We start from the raw sequence: 17,222 nt of genomic DNA on the forward strand, positions 1-17,222 counted from the left end.
ACCACTGAACAGTAAACTGTTCACCTGGATCCAGGTTCTCCTTCACTCTTCTGTAGTCTCTGAGTCATGTAATTACTAGTGCTTTTGAACATCTTTTATTTCTAGCTGAAAAAAACCCCAGATTGGTAGGACTGTGTGTCCTGTAATGCACCAGACAGCCATTATATTGCTCTAGTGGCTCTGATTTTATTTTTTTGAAAGAGTATTTTTGGTGACACATCAGATAAGATTACAACAAAACGGACCTACACAAATCAGTCTGAGAAGGTATATCCTAAAGTCAAGGAGAAACAACAAGCTTAATGTGTAAAGGAGTAGCTGTGAGTTGCCAAGTATTCTGTGTGGAAAGCCTTGCTGACCTAATCTGCTGTTTTTTAGATAGAAGATAAGTATACCTACAACTTCAGGTGGTACACTGAATATGCTTGTCCTGAAATGCCACTGGAATGTATTGTGACTGATCCCAACACCATGGACCAATATGACTTGTCAAGGTAGGAGTGTAACATATACAATGTATCTGTTCTAGTTTATTGTTCTGGCTGGTAGCTTAGCACTGGATGAACTTGGTTTCCTATGTAGACAGCACTAGAAGCTGAATCTGTTGTGACAATCTTAACTGCAAGTAACTTGACATAAAGACAGTATTTCCCACCAGTATATTTACTTGCCTCTTAAGATTGCAAGTTGACTTTTTTAGATGGTTTTGCTTAATAAAAACTGTTTCAACTGTAGTCTGCTTCCTAGGAGTATTCTTTCTAATTGTAACACTTAAAAATGTGGGGGAAGAGTTACTCTGAAATGCCTTGTGGTTGCTCTATTTCTTGAGCCTGACAGAGAAAGCTGGAGAGAACCTATGAGGAATGTGTGTTCTCAGTGTAGAACTTTGTCTTCCTGTTTAGCTTAGCAAAATCTGAGAAGAGAGGTGAGAACTGGTATGCTATGGATAATTCGAGTCCAGGTGAGCGCAAGAAATACTACATAAATGTCTGTAGACCGCTGATTGCTGTTCCGGGATGTGACCGGCGAGCATCCGTCTGTCAGATGGAATATCGGCGTGATCACGTGAGTAACCTTTCTGTTCCAGCAAGTTTTGCCAAGTGAGTGTGATCAAGAGGTATGCAAGATAGGCACACGGATTCTGGCTTCTCTGTGCAAACTACAGTGGTATTCTCTGTGTCACAGAATCAATCATTAAGGTTGGAAAAGACCTTCAAGATCCTTAATGTTGACATAATCATTGAAGAATGCGAGACCTTCTGTCTGTGTTTTCAAAGGCAAAAGCTTTAATTGTGTGCCAGTGTCATGTTTGACCTGTGTGATTCTTTGTCCTGTGTTGCAGAGGCAAACAAACTGTATCTCTTCTGTGTAAACTGCTGCAGTCTCAGAAACTGCTAGCATTGCTTTATGAACAAGCTGGTCACCTAGATTTTCTGGCTTGGTTTAGACTGAACTGTGGAAGAAATGTGTGTGAAGATTCTTTGTCACTCCCCTCCAAGCTCCCTTTTGCTTTGGGTAGTAGATTAGGCAGAAGTGGCCAAGCAAAAGAAAAGAGAAAGAGGTGTCAGTTACTATCTTCTACTTCTGTTTTTCCTGAAGTATAACAATTTATCATGGGACTGTTTGTGCAGAGAGGCTGGATATACACTTTGCCAAAGGACCTGGCTTCAGTGCTACTCAAGCCTGTAGTGAAAGGCAAACTAGAGGCTCAGCAACCTGTCATAATTCCTTCTGTAAAGTGACGAGAACACCTTCCCTCCATACTGTTGAAGAGCATGTCTGAGTGACTGAATCTGTACATCATCATAGCATTTGAGCTACATATTACAAATTCCCTGTGCTTGTGTTAGTCCTTATTGTCTTAGGCTACTTCATATGTGGAAGCACATTAGGTCTTCATTACTAAAGACACTGGAGAAAAGTGAGCACATTGAGTCAACAACATAAATGCAGAACTGTTAAAAATAAAAAAGGGGAGGGGGTGCAAAAAAAAGGGGGCAAAAAAAGTCTTTAGTGGGCAGAGCTGCTTTGGAGGTGTATTCTACTGTATTTTGCTGTTGTTAACTTTGAATGGTTTCTTAAAAATAGAATACAGCAGTTATATTCCTGAAGGGAAGATTAATTTGAACCTTGGTAGTAGCAGCTGCTGTTGTTTTAATGCTCAGTTTCTGCTAGTGCTTAGGCTTTGCTAAGCGTGGTAGATCCTTAAGATAAATTCTAAGAATGCCTGGAGGCTTCTACGTACTGCTTAAAAGAGCTATACAAATTAAGTTCTACTTACTGCACATGGGCCATAGGCCTCCCTAAATTCTTGAGAAGTTTAGGTGGTAAAATGAAGGTGGCTGTGGTGAGGCACTTGTGGGCGCTTAATTATACTAAAAATAGAAACAATGAAAAACCAAACCACACCTGCTTGTAGAGCTTGTCTGTTAAATATGTGAAACTCTGTACAGAATGGGGGAGAAATGTAGGGGGACCTTTGTTATGTTCAAAGCTCTAGAGATAACCTTCTGTAGACAAGATTATTGTGGTAGGTATTTTCTTTTTTACATATCCATAACTCCTCACTTAGTTTAGAATTGCTGACATGCTTTTCTTTATTTCTAGGTTTCTTACTCTGAAGTCACGTCTATTAGCAATCTTGGTGTTGCCAGCAAAGAGCTAGTAGTCCAAAGACCTGGACATATTTTTCTAACCTATGCAGATGGCTCTGTCTGCTTTGATGCCAATGGAAATAAAACTACTTATACCACCACCATCCATTTCATCTGTTCTAAGGGCACTCTTGTAAGGACAAATTCTCTTTCAGTTGTTGCTTCATAGGAGGATTTCCATCATATAACATTAAGCTACATGAAGGTGTATTGTGTATAGCAGATTCATGAAAAGGGAGACTTCTTGAGGACTTCAAACAGAGATGTAGAAACAAAGCTGATTTAGATGCTAGAGAAGTGTCTCTCAAACTGAGTATTTTATCATAAGCAAGAACTAGTTAAAAACTAACAGCCTCAGTGGATAGTGATTTTTCACAGTAGTGTAATTAGCATGAAAAAATACTCAGATTTAAGACTGAGGAGTTACGCATTCAAACACTGCAGATCACCTTAAGAGCAAGAATATTGTAAAGTTTATCTTCAGGCTTAGGTTCTGCATCCTCTGTAGTTTGTTGATTCTAGAGAATTCTTTAAATCTATAAAGCTTTTGCTGCTAGAACTCTACATACTGAAGTTTAGACTGAGGATGCTATTAGGCTGAAGCCTGTCTAGACTTGTTCTTGCTGGTTTGTGAATCTGCAGGTCTTACTCCTCTCACTCACATGATCTTCAGCCCAAGAGGTATGGTGAAAATCTGTGACTTGTAGCAGTTAGGAACTGCTTTGCTTTTGCCTGAAAACACTGAAATGAAGTGTACGTAATTAATATTCCTGTTACCTTCTTACCTCTAGTTAGTTTTGTATTGCTTGATTTTTTTGAAACTTTTTTTTTATCACAGTGGACTAGGGACTAACAGATTTAGCATAACTCAAAACTCTTCAGTGCTTAAACTGAGGCAAGGTCTGGTTTCTGCATGTCTAGGTTCAGTATTGAATTTAATGTCAATATTCAGTAGCTACGTGTTTAGCTAGACACGTTTTTCAGCAGTAACCTTCAAAATAAATAGGGGAGAGAGAATTAGGGTGGGAATTTGTAGTGAAGTCTTTTAGAAGAACCTAACAGTTTCTCATAAAACAGTCTCAAATATGAGATGATGTTGGTTGTTAGACTTACTCTGATCTTCTCTCTGTAATCTGTTTCCAGAGTAGCAGCCCACGGTTTATAGCTATTCAGGAATGTGTGGTCACATTCTTATGGGAAACTGAGGCTGCTTGTCCAATCAAGGAAACAAAAGACGATTCTCAGGTGAGAAAGGGGGTCATAATTGTATTCATAGTCTCAATTGACTTATTTTTCTTATTGATCCTGATTGCTGTGTCAAAATGATTCTTGGAGAAAACTACAGAAAAGTCTGAAGTTGATTGCAGTGGAATCTTGTGATATCCTGTTGCTTTCTTCTTGAAGTGATCCTGAAATGTGTAACTTCTGACCAAAGTACTCAGGTGCTCTCTCTCAAGAAAAACTTGCTTGCTGTGGCAATGAATGTTTCATTCCCTGACAAGCTTGCTAGTAAAACTGAGTTGATATGTTATTACGTGTATTGTCCTTGTGTGTGTACAATCATCAAATGAGGCTTTTTTTTCACATAGAGCTGCTCAGGTGCTTCTACTTTGCAAGTCTCAACATAAACACATCAGTGTGAAACAACCCTCAGTTGAAATTTCCTTGCTCTTAACTAATCTGGTAGATGCCATCTGTAAAATACACTTTGTGTTGGTATGTGGCTGATGCCAATGGCCAACTGTGCAAAAGAATTGAATGAAGTGTTGCTACTGCCAGAGCTGTATTCTGGTTGTCCAAATTAAGTTCCTGATTGGTATGCAGGCTAGGAATATGTACCAGTCACTACTTTAGCTCTTTAAACAAGTTAGAGTAAAACTTAAACAGAAGAAATGCAGCAGAAAAATAACACTCTTTTTTTTTTTTTTTCCCCCAGTCTTGCTCTGTCCGAGATCCAAACACTGGGTTCCTTTTCAATCTGCAGCCATTAGCTTCTGAAAAAGGATATATGGCTACTGGGATTGGGAAGACGTACTTGGTAAGGATACTGACTGTACAATCTGTTGCTTCTGGATGCTGTTGTTGCATTTTTCCATTCTTGCTTAGTGAGCAAGTGAAGCTTTGATTCAATCCTTTTATGAAATTTGAATTGGCAGGAAAGTACTGTGCTTGAGGGGAGGAATGGAACTTTCCTTGATTTATCTCAGATGGTTTTAAGAGCATTGAACTTCTGGTTCTTAACAAACTTCTGAGGCTATGCATGATTTTGCAGTTACAGACTCTGTTGCATAGTAGCAGTTTACCTAGTGGTGCTGAAGAAATGGGCAATGGAAGCTTAGGAAGGGATTTAATCTGCCTATTGGTGTTATTAATGCAATCTGCATGTACTAATAATTCTGAGGCTGACAACAGATACTATCATAGTGGTTTTTTAGTCTAACAATACTCTTACTAGACCATATCCTGTACTTGTAGCGGGGAGGATTTTGAACCTCATAAACTGAAGATTGAGGATGTTGTTCCTGTATTATAGTTGGTTGTCTTGCAATCTAGAAATGACAGACACTTCATGCTGTTTGAAATAGTTCTTGACAAGTGAGTTTTACTGATATAGAAATGACAGTGTGGACATAGTTTTTCTGATGCAGTTAATACTGTGTACACCCATATGTTTTCAAAACTTCTAGCTAAACGTATGTGGACCTATGCCAGATTGTGGTGAAATCAATGGCAAAACAGCTGCTGGATGTGAGGCAGAAAACCTGACATCGGTGAGGCTGGTGGAACTGGACAAAACCCTGTATCTGTCTGGTGAAGGGTTTCTAACTCTCACCTACAGAGGAGCTCTACGTATGCAATCAGGTGAGTTCAGGAAGTACTGGGTGGAGATAGATGCTGATGTTGCACATACTTTCTGTGAATGATGTTAATTCCTTCCTTTGTTCATGTACTAAAACCTGCTGAGCTTGGCATTAGTCCCTTAAGCTACTTCATATGAAAATTTTAGGAAGAAATTAGCGTAATGCAGAGTGGTAATGGCTCAGTTTTCAGTAATATTATGTGCATTGCAAAACTCCTGGGAAAAGAGCAAATACAGTACAAGATTTTTTTTCATTACTGAGATGAAAAATATTGCTCCTCACATGCACAAATGGATAGTCAAATTGGGAAACCCAGCAAAATGAGCTCTGGCTCTTCTTGTAAGGGAAGTCCTTGCTTTAAGCTTCAGTTTCATGAATAATGCTCTCTAAAGTTGTTTTGTATCTGAAAGGCCATTTTCTAGTTAGCTTATGCTCACGTAGATAGTATTTCTTGAATAGGTGCTCTAGTACTTCATGTACCCCCACTTCATGAATTTAAGTCTGTTTGGAACATAAGACTAATGAAAAATGTTTATCTGGCTTTTGGATTTTACATGCTCTCCAACTGAACCTGAGACAGTTGTGGCTGCTAGACAACATAGCCAAAGTCTGTAAAGAAGTCTTGTGTATTTACAGTTAAAAAAACCCAAACAAACAATAAGTTAGTGTTTTCCTTCAAGCAATTGATAATGGGAAACTATTAGAAAATGTTTAGGGAACACTTGAATATTCAAGTTCAAGCTGAGTGAACCAGCAGCAAATAAATGTTTGTTTTACAGGAACATCAGACACATTCACTGTGACTTTCATTTGTAATGATTCGTATCCTGGAGAGCTTAAGTTTGTTCGTGAAGAGATAAACAGTGCGCTGAACATCTATGATACTTTTTTTGAGTTTCACACAGCTCTGGCCTGTGCTCCTGCTCCTGTAGACTGCCAGGTGACAGGTAAGTACCTGAATTCTGGTGTGCTCTGTCCAACAAATGTTGGAAGGATTTACTGAACAGCAGATTTCTGTAGGAGGAGAGCTTTAAGAATACCTTTTGTGGAGATATTTCTAAGACTTGAAGACTTCATAGAAGTTGCGGAGAGGTTGTGGAGTTAAGTTGTTTTGAAGCAGGTTTACCTTATGAAGACAGGTAAGAAGCTAATGTGGAATGTAGTGGTTATACACAAGAGAGCTGATAGTTACTTTGAAAACCTTTAATTCTTATGATGGCTGGATCCTGCTTCAGCCCAATTATCAAGCAAATGGGTTAATTTAGTGTTGGCCCCTGGAAACGTGCCAATTACGGAGTAGTCAATTGTGAGAAGTAACTGTCAAGGGAAGTCTGTTCTACATTTGGTGTAGTGACATTATTTTTGGCAACAGGACCTTCTCTCAATGGCTGTCTAATGTGATTCCAAAAATTACTTTGAATTATGTGTATTTGTCAGTGAAATGTGTATAATTTCAAACCCAGTATTGCTGCAAGTGTCTAACAGGTCATCTTTCAGCTCACTGTGTGTACCACATCTCTTTCAGATGCTGCTGGCAATGAGTATGACTTAAGTGACTTGAGCAAAGATGGTGAACCATGGGTTGCTATAGACACTTCAGCAGAAGGAAAGAAGCGAACCTTTTTCTTGAATGTCTGCAAGCCTTTGCCCTATGTGCCTGGTTGCCCTGGTAAGCCAAGTGGCAAGCATTTCTTAACTTTTGACTTCTTACGCAAGACCTTATAAGCAGAATGGCATCCCTGGATATTTTAGTAGGATTTCTTGAATCCTTGCCTGTTCAATCACTGAACTTGCATAGACCTGGGTGAGGTATGTTAAGGGTGTAATAAACAGGCTTTCACAAACTGAGGGCAATCATAATGTTCATCAGGACTCTTGCATTGAGATGTGTGGGAGTGCATTTGGGAAAAATGCACTGAGGCCATATTTGCCAGTATCTTGTTTGTTTTTGGAAAGAAGAAGTTGGATTTAGATGTTGTTAAGGCCTCCTAACTGGGTGAGACCGGGATGAGAAGCTTGTACTACGTCTTGTTGCAGTTCTAGCCGGTTGATGTATTTATTCTGTCACTGTAGTCTTCGAGCAGACAAGTTAGTGCAGTTTAAATTATTTCAGTGAATGTAGGAACAGTAACTTAGTATATTCCTTAGAGGCTTTAGGCACACAGTGTCTCTAACTGTATTTATTAAAACACTTCTGTTATGTTCAGCTTCAGGAGTTTGAGACTTTTAATGCTCAAAGCTCTCTTAAAGCTACGGTTTTACAATAAAGCTTTGAACTAAAAATGCAGGCATTTTCCTTTTCCTGTAGGTGGTGCCATAGGATCTTGTGTGAAATACTCTGATAAAAGCAAGAACCTTGGAGTCATTCAGATAAATCCACAGGCTGCTACTGATGGGTCCTTAAGCATTATCTACTTGAATGGTGACGCGTGCAGAGATAAGCAGCGTTATTCTACACGTATAATCTTCCAGTGTGATCAAACAATGGTAATTTTCTGTGCCAGTTGCTATTAATGAGTGTTTTAAAGCTTGAGCTTGCTGTAATAAGACAGACAGTGTTTGTTCCTCTTGGAATGGAGAGGCTGCTTCTAAAAAGTATTTAGTGCACACACTTTTCCCTTCTCTCTCTTTACAGCTGCTTGTCTGAGCTTTTTCTATGTTCACTGAACACAACAGTGAACTCAATCATGGAATCCTGTGAGCCACCAAAAGCTGCTTGCTGGAAATTAGTACTGCAATATGATAAGAGATCTTAGACTGTGCAACTGCAATCAAAAGGGATTATGCATATACTTTGAGACTTGCAATTGTTAGTAAGCCCCCTTTGTAATACTCTTGTCTGTAGGGATCACCAGTGTTTGAGCAAGAAGATGACTGCGAATTTGTATTTGTTTGGAGAACTTTAGCAGCCTGTCCTGTTCACAAAGCAGAAGGTAAGTGTAATTATTTCAGCTTTAAATTTCAAACAAAATCAGTACAAGCTTTGTTTGTTTCTTGTCATATGAATCTGTAAAAGGTTCTGGCTTGTGGAGGGATATCTCTTTTGAGCTTTAAGCCAACTAAGAGTCACATCTAACATTAAAAGTACAATTTAGGATGACAGCAAATATACTTACCTATCTAGGGAAATAAGATAAAGTATGAATACTGTCTCGTAAATCTTAGAAAAGCATCAGGCTTCATGAGAATACAATCAGTCCTGTGCCTGGCAGGTAATTCCCTGTCTCCCACTGAACACTGGAAGCTATACTGTAAACTTGGCCCTTGTTAAATTGTGGGGGAAGACCAGTGGGGAAAGTATTGCAATTTACAGTTGACTTGGGACATACAGGAACCACAGAGTCATAGCTTCTAGTGCCGATACTTGGTTGGCTTTTAGTTGGAAAGTTGAGTGTGCAGGTATCTTCTTTACCCTTACAGGCTTTGTTTTACAACTTGTAGATAATATCTTATCAAACATCCAGACTTCCTGTAAAGGATATATTGCAACAGTCTTAGACATGATTGAAACTGCCAGTGCTCTCCTGTGGCTTAAGAGGAATGTTTACAAGCCACTGCTTTGTAGCACCCAATTATTGTGCAGGACACTAGTGACAAGAGTTGTGGTTTTGAAGGGAGGGGAGCCAGTGTGATGTCTTTAACTTGGTTCCAGCTTGTGTGATTGGGGCATAATAATCATATGCTGGAATCTGATATTTTTGTTAAAATCTTCAAAATATTGAGCAAAGGGTAATTTTAAAATGGATGACTCGATGGGCAGTAAAGTTACTGGTGTAAATCAGCTGATTAACTCATGGAACTAGAATTTCCCTGAACCTTTTCTGTAAACATTTCGGTAGACTTGTAAGCTGTAGGAAACACTTCCTGTGATCAGTTATTTCCTAACTTGCCAAATTCCTTAGCTGATAAAAGAAGATACAGGACTGACATCTAGGACAGCCTTGTGGCCTTGCCATTCTTTCCTGATAATTAAGCAAGTGCTGGAATCAATGTCTCTGGTTCTGTACTTAACCTTCAGCATGGCTGAAGGAAGAACGTGTGAGGGCACTCAGAGGTAGTTTTTGAACTACAATGTGGCTTTTGCCTCTTGTTTTAGTGTCAGTTGTAAAAGAAGTGTTCCATTTTCTAGCGTAGTCTCTAGCTATTGATGACTTCCAGAAATGAGCTGCTTAGCTGAACTAAAATGATTCTTCAGTATCACTGCCCTGAAGTGCCAGCTACTCATTTTTGTAGTCTTATTTGTGGTACTAAGCCCTAATTGTCCTAAGTGTATTTGGTGCGAGTCATAGATACTAAATTGTATTTTAAATTCTTAACTTTTCTTCACAGGAAATGGTTGTCAGGTGAAAGATCCAAGGTATGGTCATGTTTATAACCTGAAGCCACTTTCCAATAAAGACATAAAAGTGAGTACAGATGAGTATGACTACTACTTCAGAGTTTGTGGAGTAATAACAGAATCTTGCAAATCAGAGGCTCATAATGTGTCATCGTGTCAAGTAAAGAAGATGGACAATACTTTCAAAAAAGTATCAGGTATAGCACTTGATTGAAAGGAACTCAGAGAATGGGAGGATTTACCAGGATGTAATGGAAGCTACTGTGTGATACAAGAGGGGTTCTTGTTAATCCTGTACATCTTATGAAATGAAGTGCCCTACTGTTTCATGTGCAAATGAAATGCTATGTGTATATGTTTACACAGAATTAAGAATTAGCTCAACCCTACTATACTGGAGTAGTACTCATTCAATAATTAGGTCTCAAGTTTTAGAGGAAGGTTGAGGTCTGTCAGTACTTTCTTTTGCATGTTACTGTCATCTGTGGAACCTTATTGCCAGAGGCATAGCTGCAGTTATCTATTTACTGGATCAGCTGTTTATTTTTCTCAACTCTTTGCTTCTAGGCTTGTTTACAGAAAAGCTGACTTTCAAAAATGGTTTAATAATGATTAATTACACCAGTGGAGAAAAGTGTCATAAAATATACGAACGATCAACCGCCATATTATTCTATTGTGACAAGACTACATCTGAGGTTAGTTTCAAAGCATATGCTTCCAGTACATACTGTCTTCTAGAGCTGCCCTCTTAATGTGTGGAAGGATAAGCTGAAGAGCAATAAACTAGGTTCCTTCAAGGATTGCCTTGTCATTTACAGATTAGGCAAGAGACTGAATGGTCCTGTGAGGTAATAAAGAGTGAGAAATCTTTTGAATTTCCTATTTATGAAAGGTACCTTTGTTATGCACTGCAAAAGTCAGGGCATGTTGTTCCTTAAGGGATGTCTGCAATTAGCAAAGCCTTGGAGATGTTGGAAAGGCATGTTCTCCCACAAATAACAGCAGTTTCTTTGTAAGAGTTACAAGGTAGGAGGATGAAACTGCAGGAAAGCAGGTACTATGCGGCCAAACTGAAATAAAGTAGTTGCTTGCCTTTTAGTATCTCTGTGCTTCTGCTTTTCTTCCTGTTCTTAAAGGTGCCTGCAGTTGCTTTTGCTCTTCCCCTTGTTTCATGGAGAAGGCAGAAGCACCTAATGGCTGCTGTTTTATCAGAAGTGTGCATGTGGATAAACTCTGGTTTGAGAAGAGCCATTCTTTCAGCTTGTCAGAGGCATAGTGTGGCACTGGATTTTTGTGAAGGAAGACTTCAGACATTTTGGTAGCTTAACTGTGTCTAAATGAGAAACTAAATTCCTTCTGTATTTTGTTCTTTCAGCCTGTGTTTTTGAAGGAAACTCCAGATTGTACATATATGTTTGAATGGCATACTCAGTATGCTTGCCCACCTGTTAAATCTACTGAGTGCTCCTACAAGTAAGTTGTTCCCACAAACTTAAAAGTGGAGCTGTATGATAACAGAAACAAATACAGCCTTATTGCAACTCAGTGCAATGCTGCCACTTTAGTATTGTGTTTTGTCTTAGTCACTAACCAGCTAATGTAGCATTCAATGCTAATGTAATGGTTTTTTAAGTAACTTTTGCAGTTTGTACTTCCTAAAACTAATATCACTGAAGAAAAATAATTTGAGCTTCCTCTGGGGAATAAGCTTAGTATCAGAGTGGACTGTTAGGTATGCAGTTATAGCTAGTTGACCTCTGAGTATGCTATGCTGTTGCAAGTGTCTAGTTATTATTTAACTATAGCTGATTTAAACAAGAGTACAACTGCTGTCTGTTTAACTTCCACCAAACAAAGCTCCCTGAAAAATGTAATCTGTTTGTCACAGCTGCATATTAAGCTCATTAAGATTTGATAAGTGGGGTCAGATGTGGCTGATAATCGGCCTAGAGTTTTAACATCTGACATCATGATAGATTTCTATCCTCAGATAAAACAATCCACTGTAGAAGTGCATTTGTGCTTGCCATGCACTGAATTTGAGGTTTATAGGGAGAAATGAGTCTGGTGGAGATTTATTTTTCAGCATGATACTCTGTTTATAGAGTCATAAGGTTAAAAGTTATTGTAGGAACTTAAGGATTGGAACTTATAATTACTTGATATTTTAAAAATTTGAATCCTTTCTTTCATACAGGGATAATGAAGGAAACTTCTATGACTTTTCATCTCTGACACGTCATAGAGAGAACTGGGAGGCAATTGCTCTATCTGCTTCTGCACAGAAGTACTACATTAATGTCTGCAAGCCCTTAGTACTATATGGTGCTACAAGTAAGAGCAAATAAAAGTATATTTTGCTGTAGCGAGGCGAGGCAAGTAGTAGCACAGTCCTGCTGGTTCTTCTGATGGAAAAAATCACAAAGCAAAGCATGTGGAGACAGTGGTGTAGTTTCAGTACCAGAGGGGGTGATTCTCATCTGTTTGGCAGATGAGATTCACTATCAGCTCTCATCCTTCTCTTTGTAACAGCATGTGACAAAATATTATTTTAATCTTTAAGAAATAGCAGCCTTTGGATAAAGATGGAAGAGCTGGAGTACTCAAGTGAAGAATTTTCTCTAATGTCTTCTGACTGTCTCACATTTTATGCAGTGGAAGACCAGGTAATGGGCTCTAGCCTTTCACTCTGTAGTAGTCTACTTCCCCAGTAGTAGCTGCCACTACATTCTCCATGGCCTTGAGTGAAGTGAGGTGGTTGCTGCTACTTGTGATTTTTGGGTAAAAAAACATCCCAATGAGTAAGGTTTGGACAGTGGCTTGGAGATAGATGAACCATGACATACTTGAAAGTAGAGTTGTGGAGTTTTATTCCAATCAAGTAAGCCTGAATAACATTTGGAGTAATAATGCACTTTGTGTTCATCTCTACAGGTTCTTGTCCTTCTGATGCTTCTGCTTCCCTCGTGGAGGGTACAAAATGTACAAGTCTTGGGGAAGTGGCTGATGGTCCCCGGTGGGAAAATAATATTTTTATTCTGAAATATATTAATGGGGATCAGTGTCCAGATAAAATTCGCAAGAAATCAACAATATTGCGCCTCAAATGTGATGAAAGCAAAATTGTAAGTGGGCTCCTGGCTGGGCTTTGTTTTCAAGAGTTGTTTATACCACTGTGTGTGTATGAAGAATGGAGGGCAGTTCTTATCCCTGATTGTCTGTTGTTAGAAGGGAAACAGTCTTCTAAGCAGACTGTCTTAGAAGTATTTGAGCTTTAGATGTGGATCAGTTTTTAAGAGAATTTCTTGTGTGATTTGTTGGCATAGATTTTATTATCTGTAATAGCTTCAAATTGTCTGTCTTGATGGTGAATGTTGGGAAGTATTGGTAAATAATGCTATTATCAAGTATTGTCAAATATAATGATATTGTAGTTCTTAACTCTTGTACATCCTTATGCCTTGCCATTAAGTACTATGCTGTTTGGTGGGATGTCCTACAGTCACCTTTTGGATTTTCTGTTGCCCAACTAGGCTACTTTTAGCTCTCCTCTTGTCAATATTATTGCTCATGGTAATAATATTGTACTGTTGTGTATTTGAAATGGTCACAGTTGAATACTTTGTTCTTGAGTTAATTCATTGAACCACAATGGTCTGGTAAGTCCTAGGATTGGCATCTGAATTGAGCTCAGCTGCTGGCTTTAGGGTGAATCCTGTGGCACAAAACTTACAGTATCACTCTAGAAATGTCGCTCTCTACTGTTTGATGTTTAGGAGTCCAAGCCAGAACTGATAACAGCCATTGAAGATTGTGAATATACCTTCTTATGGTTCACTGCTGCTGCCTGTCCTCTTAAAAGCAGTGTACAAAATGACTGCCGGGTAACCAATCCTGCAACAGGTAAGGAGGCCTCAGGATTTTTTTGTGTGTGGAAGTACTGCATTTGTATTCTTGAGGGGCTTCAATAGAAAAGGGCAGTGTGATGCATCCTTTGGACTAACAACCTTGCAGGTGGGTAGAAATATCTTAAAAGGTACTGCCATGTCCCTTGGAAAATAGTCTATAGTTCTGAAACTAGTTTTATCTAGTTTTACCAATCATTAAATTGGTAACTGTTTGCCTTTCAAAGCTAGAGGACAACTAGAGACTGGCTAACTTCCCTAGTAAGTTACTGAAAGCTTTTAATACAAAGAAATGTTTTGATTTTGAATGTGAAAAAAAAAAAAAGAATTATTTCCTGCTTACAGGCCACCTCTTTGATTTGACATCACTAAAGCGAGAATCTGGCTACACCATCAGTGGTTCACACAACAGAAACATTGAACTGAATGTTTGTGCTGGAGCTAAAAGCTCATGTGGTAGTGGAGCAGGTAAGCATCTTATCCTCACTGACTATAGAGTGCCCAATGGGAATATGTTCAAATCTATAGTAAAATGTGAGGAGCAGGTTTTACTGCAAATGTGGAAGAAGTGAACAGAGCAGCTGTGTAGCTGAATTAGCTTGGAAATGATCCTGAAATGGTTTCAGGAGATCAAGTGATCTATTCCTGTCTAACTCCATTCCTAAACTTAAATGGGCTCACTTCCATTCCAATGCCTTTAGTTTCAAATGGGTGAGTATTCTTTTCGACATAAGGACAGGAGTGTAAACACTTGTACTGCACTTCTTGGCTGTTGTGAAAAATAAGTTACAATCTTCCATGTGGACTGATCTGAGCACAAAAAATGTTCTGTGGTGATGTATTGCTGTGATGCCTCTGCACCAAGCCTTGTTGTGCACACTTCAAACTCTTGCCAGCTCTTTCTAGCTTTCTGTTCTATTTTAGATGCTACTGAAACATCAGAAGAAGGTAACTCTGAGTATGAGGTAGTATTTGAACATCTTAAGTGCTGAAATAGGATCACTTGTGAACTAATTTTTTTTGTTGTTGTTAGAAGAAAATACTAGACTTATGTTTTTTAAGAGGCATCTTAAAATTGTATATAATCTGACTGACATTTTGTGTTAGTCTCTCGGTTCTCAAAGAAGTGGTAACCAAACACTTTATGATTGCTTAAATGTGTACTGATACAGTATTTTCTGCTGGTTAATTAAGTATTAAGGACAGTATTTGGTCTTCATGTCAGTGCAGTTCAGCTCAGTTTAATGGCAACTCCAGATGGTGTGAAAAAATCCATCTTTCTTAGGAGAATTAAAGTGAGACTAAAATCTTAAGTTTTCTGCTGTTCATGTGGCAAAGTGCAGTTTTGAAAGGTAGTTACATCAGACTTGATCTGTTTAGTTAATTTTTATTTTTTACTTTAGCTGTCTGCATCACTGGTGGTTCAAAGCCAATTAATGCTGGAAAACCGAGTAAAACTTTAACTTATGAAGATCAAGTGTTAAAGCTTGTCTACGAAGATGGAGATCCTTGCCCTGCAGACCCTGAACTAAAGCATAAAAGCTATTTTAGCTTTGTATGCAAGTCTGATGTTGGAGATGATAGCTGGCCTGTTTTTCTGTCTTTTGATGAGCAGACATGCACTAGTTACTTCTCTTGGCATACTTCCTTGGCTTGTGAGGAAGAGGTAAGAATTGCTTCTACAGAAGATGCTTGTGGGACTTAAGTTTATGGGAGGGGTAGGCGTAATAGCAGTGTGTGTTTTAAATTCCCTAAGGGAAAAGTCTCTTAAAATGGTTTGGTTTGGAAGTGACCTTAAAGATCATCTGGTTCCATCCCCCCTGCCACAGGCAGGGACACCCTCCACTAGACAGGGTTGCTCCAAGTCCTGTCCAGCCTGGCCTTGCACACTTCCAGGGAGGGGACAGGCACAACTTCCCTGGGCAACCTGCTCCAGTATCTCACCACCCTCACGGTAAAGAATTACTTCATAGTATCCAATCTAAATCTTCCCGCTTTCATCTTAAATCCATTCCCCCTTGTCTTATCACTGCATACTGTTGTAAAAAGTCCTATGAAGGAGAGGATGTTTGTCAATAAATCAAAGCAAGTAATAAAAGAGCAATAAAGCATACTTTTTTGTAGGTGACTTGCTCAGTATTGAATGGCAGCTCTGTTATTGACCTGTCTCCTCTGATCCATCGCACTGGGTATTACGAGGCATTTGTGGATGAAGATGTAACAGATGTTTCTCCAGACTTCTACATCAACATTTGTGAGCCTCTCAATCCTATCAAAGATGTCAATTGCCCACCTGGAGCAGCTGTTTGCATGGTTCCTGTTAATGAATCACCAGTAGTAAGTATTATGCCTGGAATCATTGAAATGTGTGTTTTCCTGCTATTTTAAAACTGTACCCCCAGCTAAAGACCTGATTTGAACCATAGGCTTGACAATGGGTTAAAGAAATTGAATACAAAATTAAAATCTACCCCACAAAAATTAATTGCTTTTTCCTACAAATATCTGGAAAACCAGTGAATATATATATATATGGTTTTTTTGCATGTCAGCAGATTTCCATATAGTGACAAAAAATTACTATGGAGAAGTGCTGTGTGTTAGGAGATTAGGAAGCAGGATACCTTTTAGTCTGCCATTCTGTGGCATGGAAATGGTGTGCTTGATCCCATGATAGCCTGTTGCAATATGAAGCAGGATATATCATAGCATAATCTAAAATGCATTTTAGATGCACATAAAAAGTTGAGATTGTTTTCCTTGGACTTCCACACTGATCTAGGGACCTTACTGCATTGTTAATACTGTGTTATTTCTGAATTACATGGTGGTAATTTGTCACAATGATTTAAGGAGGAATCTACCTGTAAGATACAGAGCCTCCCTGGGTTTTGTCAAGCTCAATCAAACTGTTGTGAGTTTCTCAGCTTGTGTTCTGTTAGGATTGAATTAAAACAACTATTCTGAGTACAAAATGCAGTTTTCAAAAGTGCGATAGTTGTGTTCCCATGTAAACCAAACAGATGATTCTGAATTGATCTGAATCTTTGGGCTGATGTGAAATCTAGGTGTGTCCTATATGTCTTATAATACATATTTTTGCTTGTGTAGGATATTGGTCGTGTTACTGAACCTCCCAAGTTAAATGAAGCAGTAAATGAAGTTTACATCACTTACAACAGCACTACTCCCTGTCAGATAAACAGCAAATTGAACTATACTTCTCTTATTGTATTTCACTGCAGCCAAGGAACTAGTCTGGTAAGACATCTATTAAACTTGTGTTGATACTGGGGTGCAATGGAAAGTGGGTAGTAACTAGTGTAGCTTTGTAGCTTGTGCTTAAAAGTAAACCAAGGACTTGTTTCTAGCATGTAAGGATGGACTTATTTCAACAATAAATATTCTTAGTATTTGTATTCTTAACAACTTAGTATTTGTACTCTTAACCAGGCAGAAT

At 38.7% G+C, this 17,222-nt stretch overlaps 1 protein-coding gene across 1 annotated transcript in view; it reads left to right on the top strand.

Moving 5' to 3' along the window:
• The window catches only part of IGF2R (insulin-like growth factor 2 receptor), a 46,284-nt gene that overhangs the window by 18,135 nt on the left and 10,927 nt on the right, over positions 1–17,222 (top strand). Inside the window, exons 17-36 of the mRNA XM_010000020.1 lie at positions 379–494; positions 903–1,065; positions 2,608–2,787; positions 3,798–3,899; positions 4,591–4,692; positions 5,342–5,516; positions 6,295–6,462; positions 7,041–7,184; positions 7,824–8,002; positions 8,361–8,448; positions 9,845–10,051; positions 10,422–10,552; positions 11,233–11,330; positions 12,055–12,191; positions 12,792–12,982; positions 13,634–13,760; positions 14,108–14,230; positions 15,166–15,428; positions 15,887–16,099; positions 16,874–17,023. Of these exons, the coding sequence (XP_009998322.1) occupies positions 379–494; positions 903–1,065; positions 2,608–2,787; positions 3,798–3,899; positions 4,591–4,692; positions 5,342–5,516; positions 6,295–6,462; positions 7,041–7,184; positions 7,824–8,002; positions 8,361–8,448; positions 9,845–10,051; positions 10,422–10,552; positions 11,233–11,330; positions 12,055–12,191; positions 12,792–12,982; positions 13,634–13,760; positions 14,108–14,230; positions 15,166–15,428; positions 15,887–16,099; positions 16,874–17,023 (3,057 nt within the window). The remainder of the gene's footprint in view (positions 1–378; positions 495–902; positions 1,066–2,607; positions 2,788–3,797; positions 3,900–4,590; positions 4,693–5,341; positions 5,517–6,294; positions 6,463–7,040; positions 7,185–7,823; positions 8,003–8,360; positions 8,449–9,844; positions 10,052–10,421; positions 10,553–11,232; positions 11,331–12,054; positions 12,192–12,791; positions 12,983–13,633; positions 13,761–14,107; positions 14,231–15,165; positions 15,429–15,886; positions 16,100–16,873; positions 17,024–17,222) is intronic.

The sequence above is a fragment of the Chaetura pelagica genome, unplaced genomic scaffold (genome assembly GCF_000747805.2).
Source record: "Chaetura pelagica isolate M959 unplaced genomic scaffold, ChaPel_1.0 scaffold135, whole genome shotgun sequence".
Classification (NCBI taxonomy): Eukaryota; Metazoa; Chordata; class Aves; order Apodiformes; family Apodidae; genus Chaetura; species Chaetura pelagica.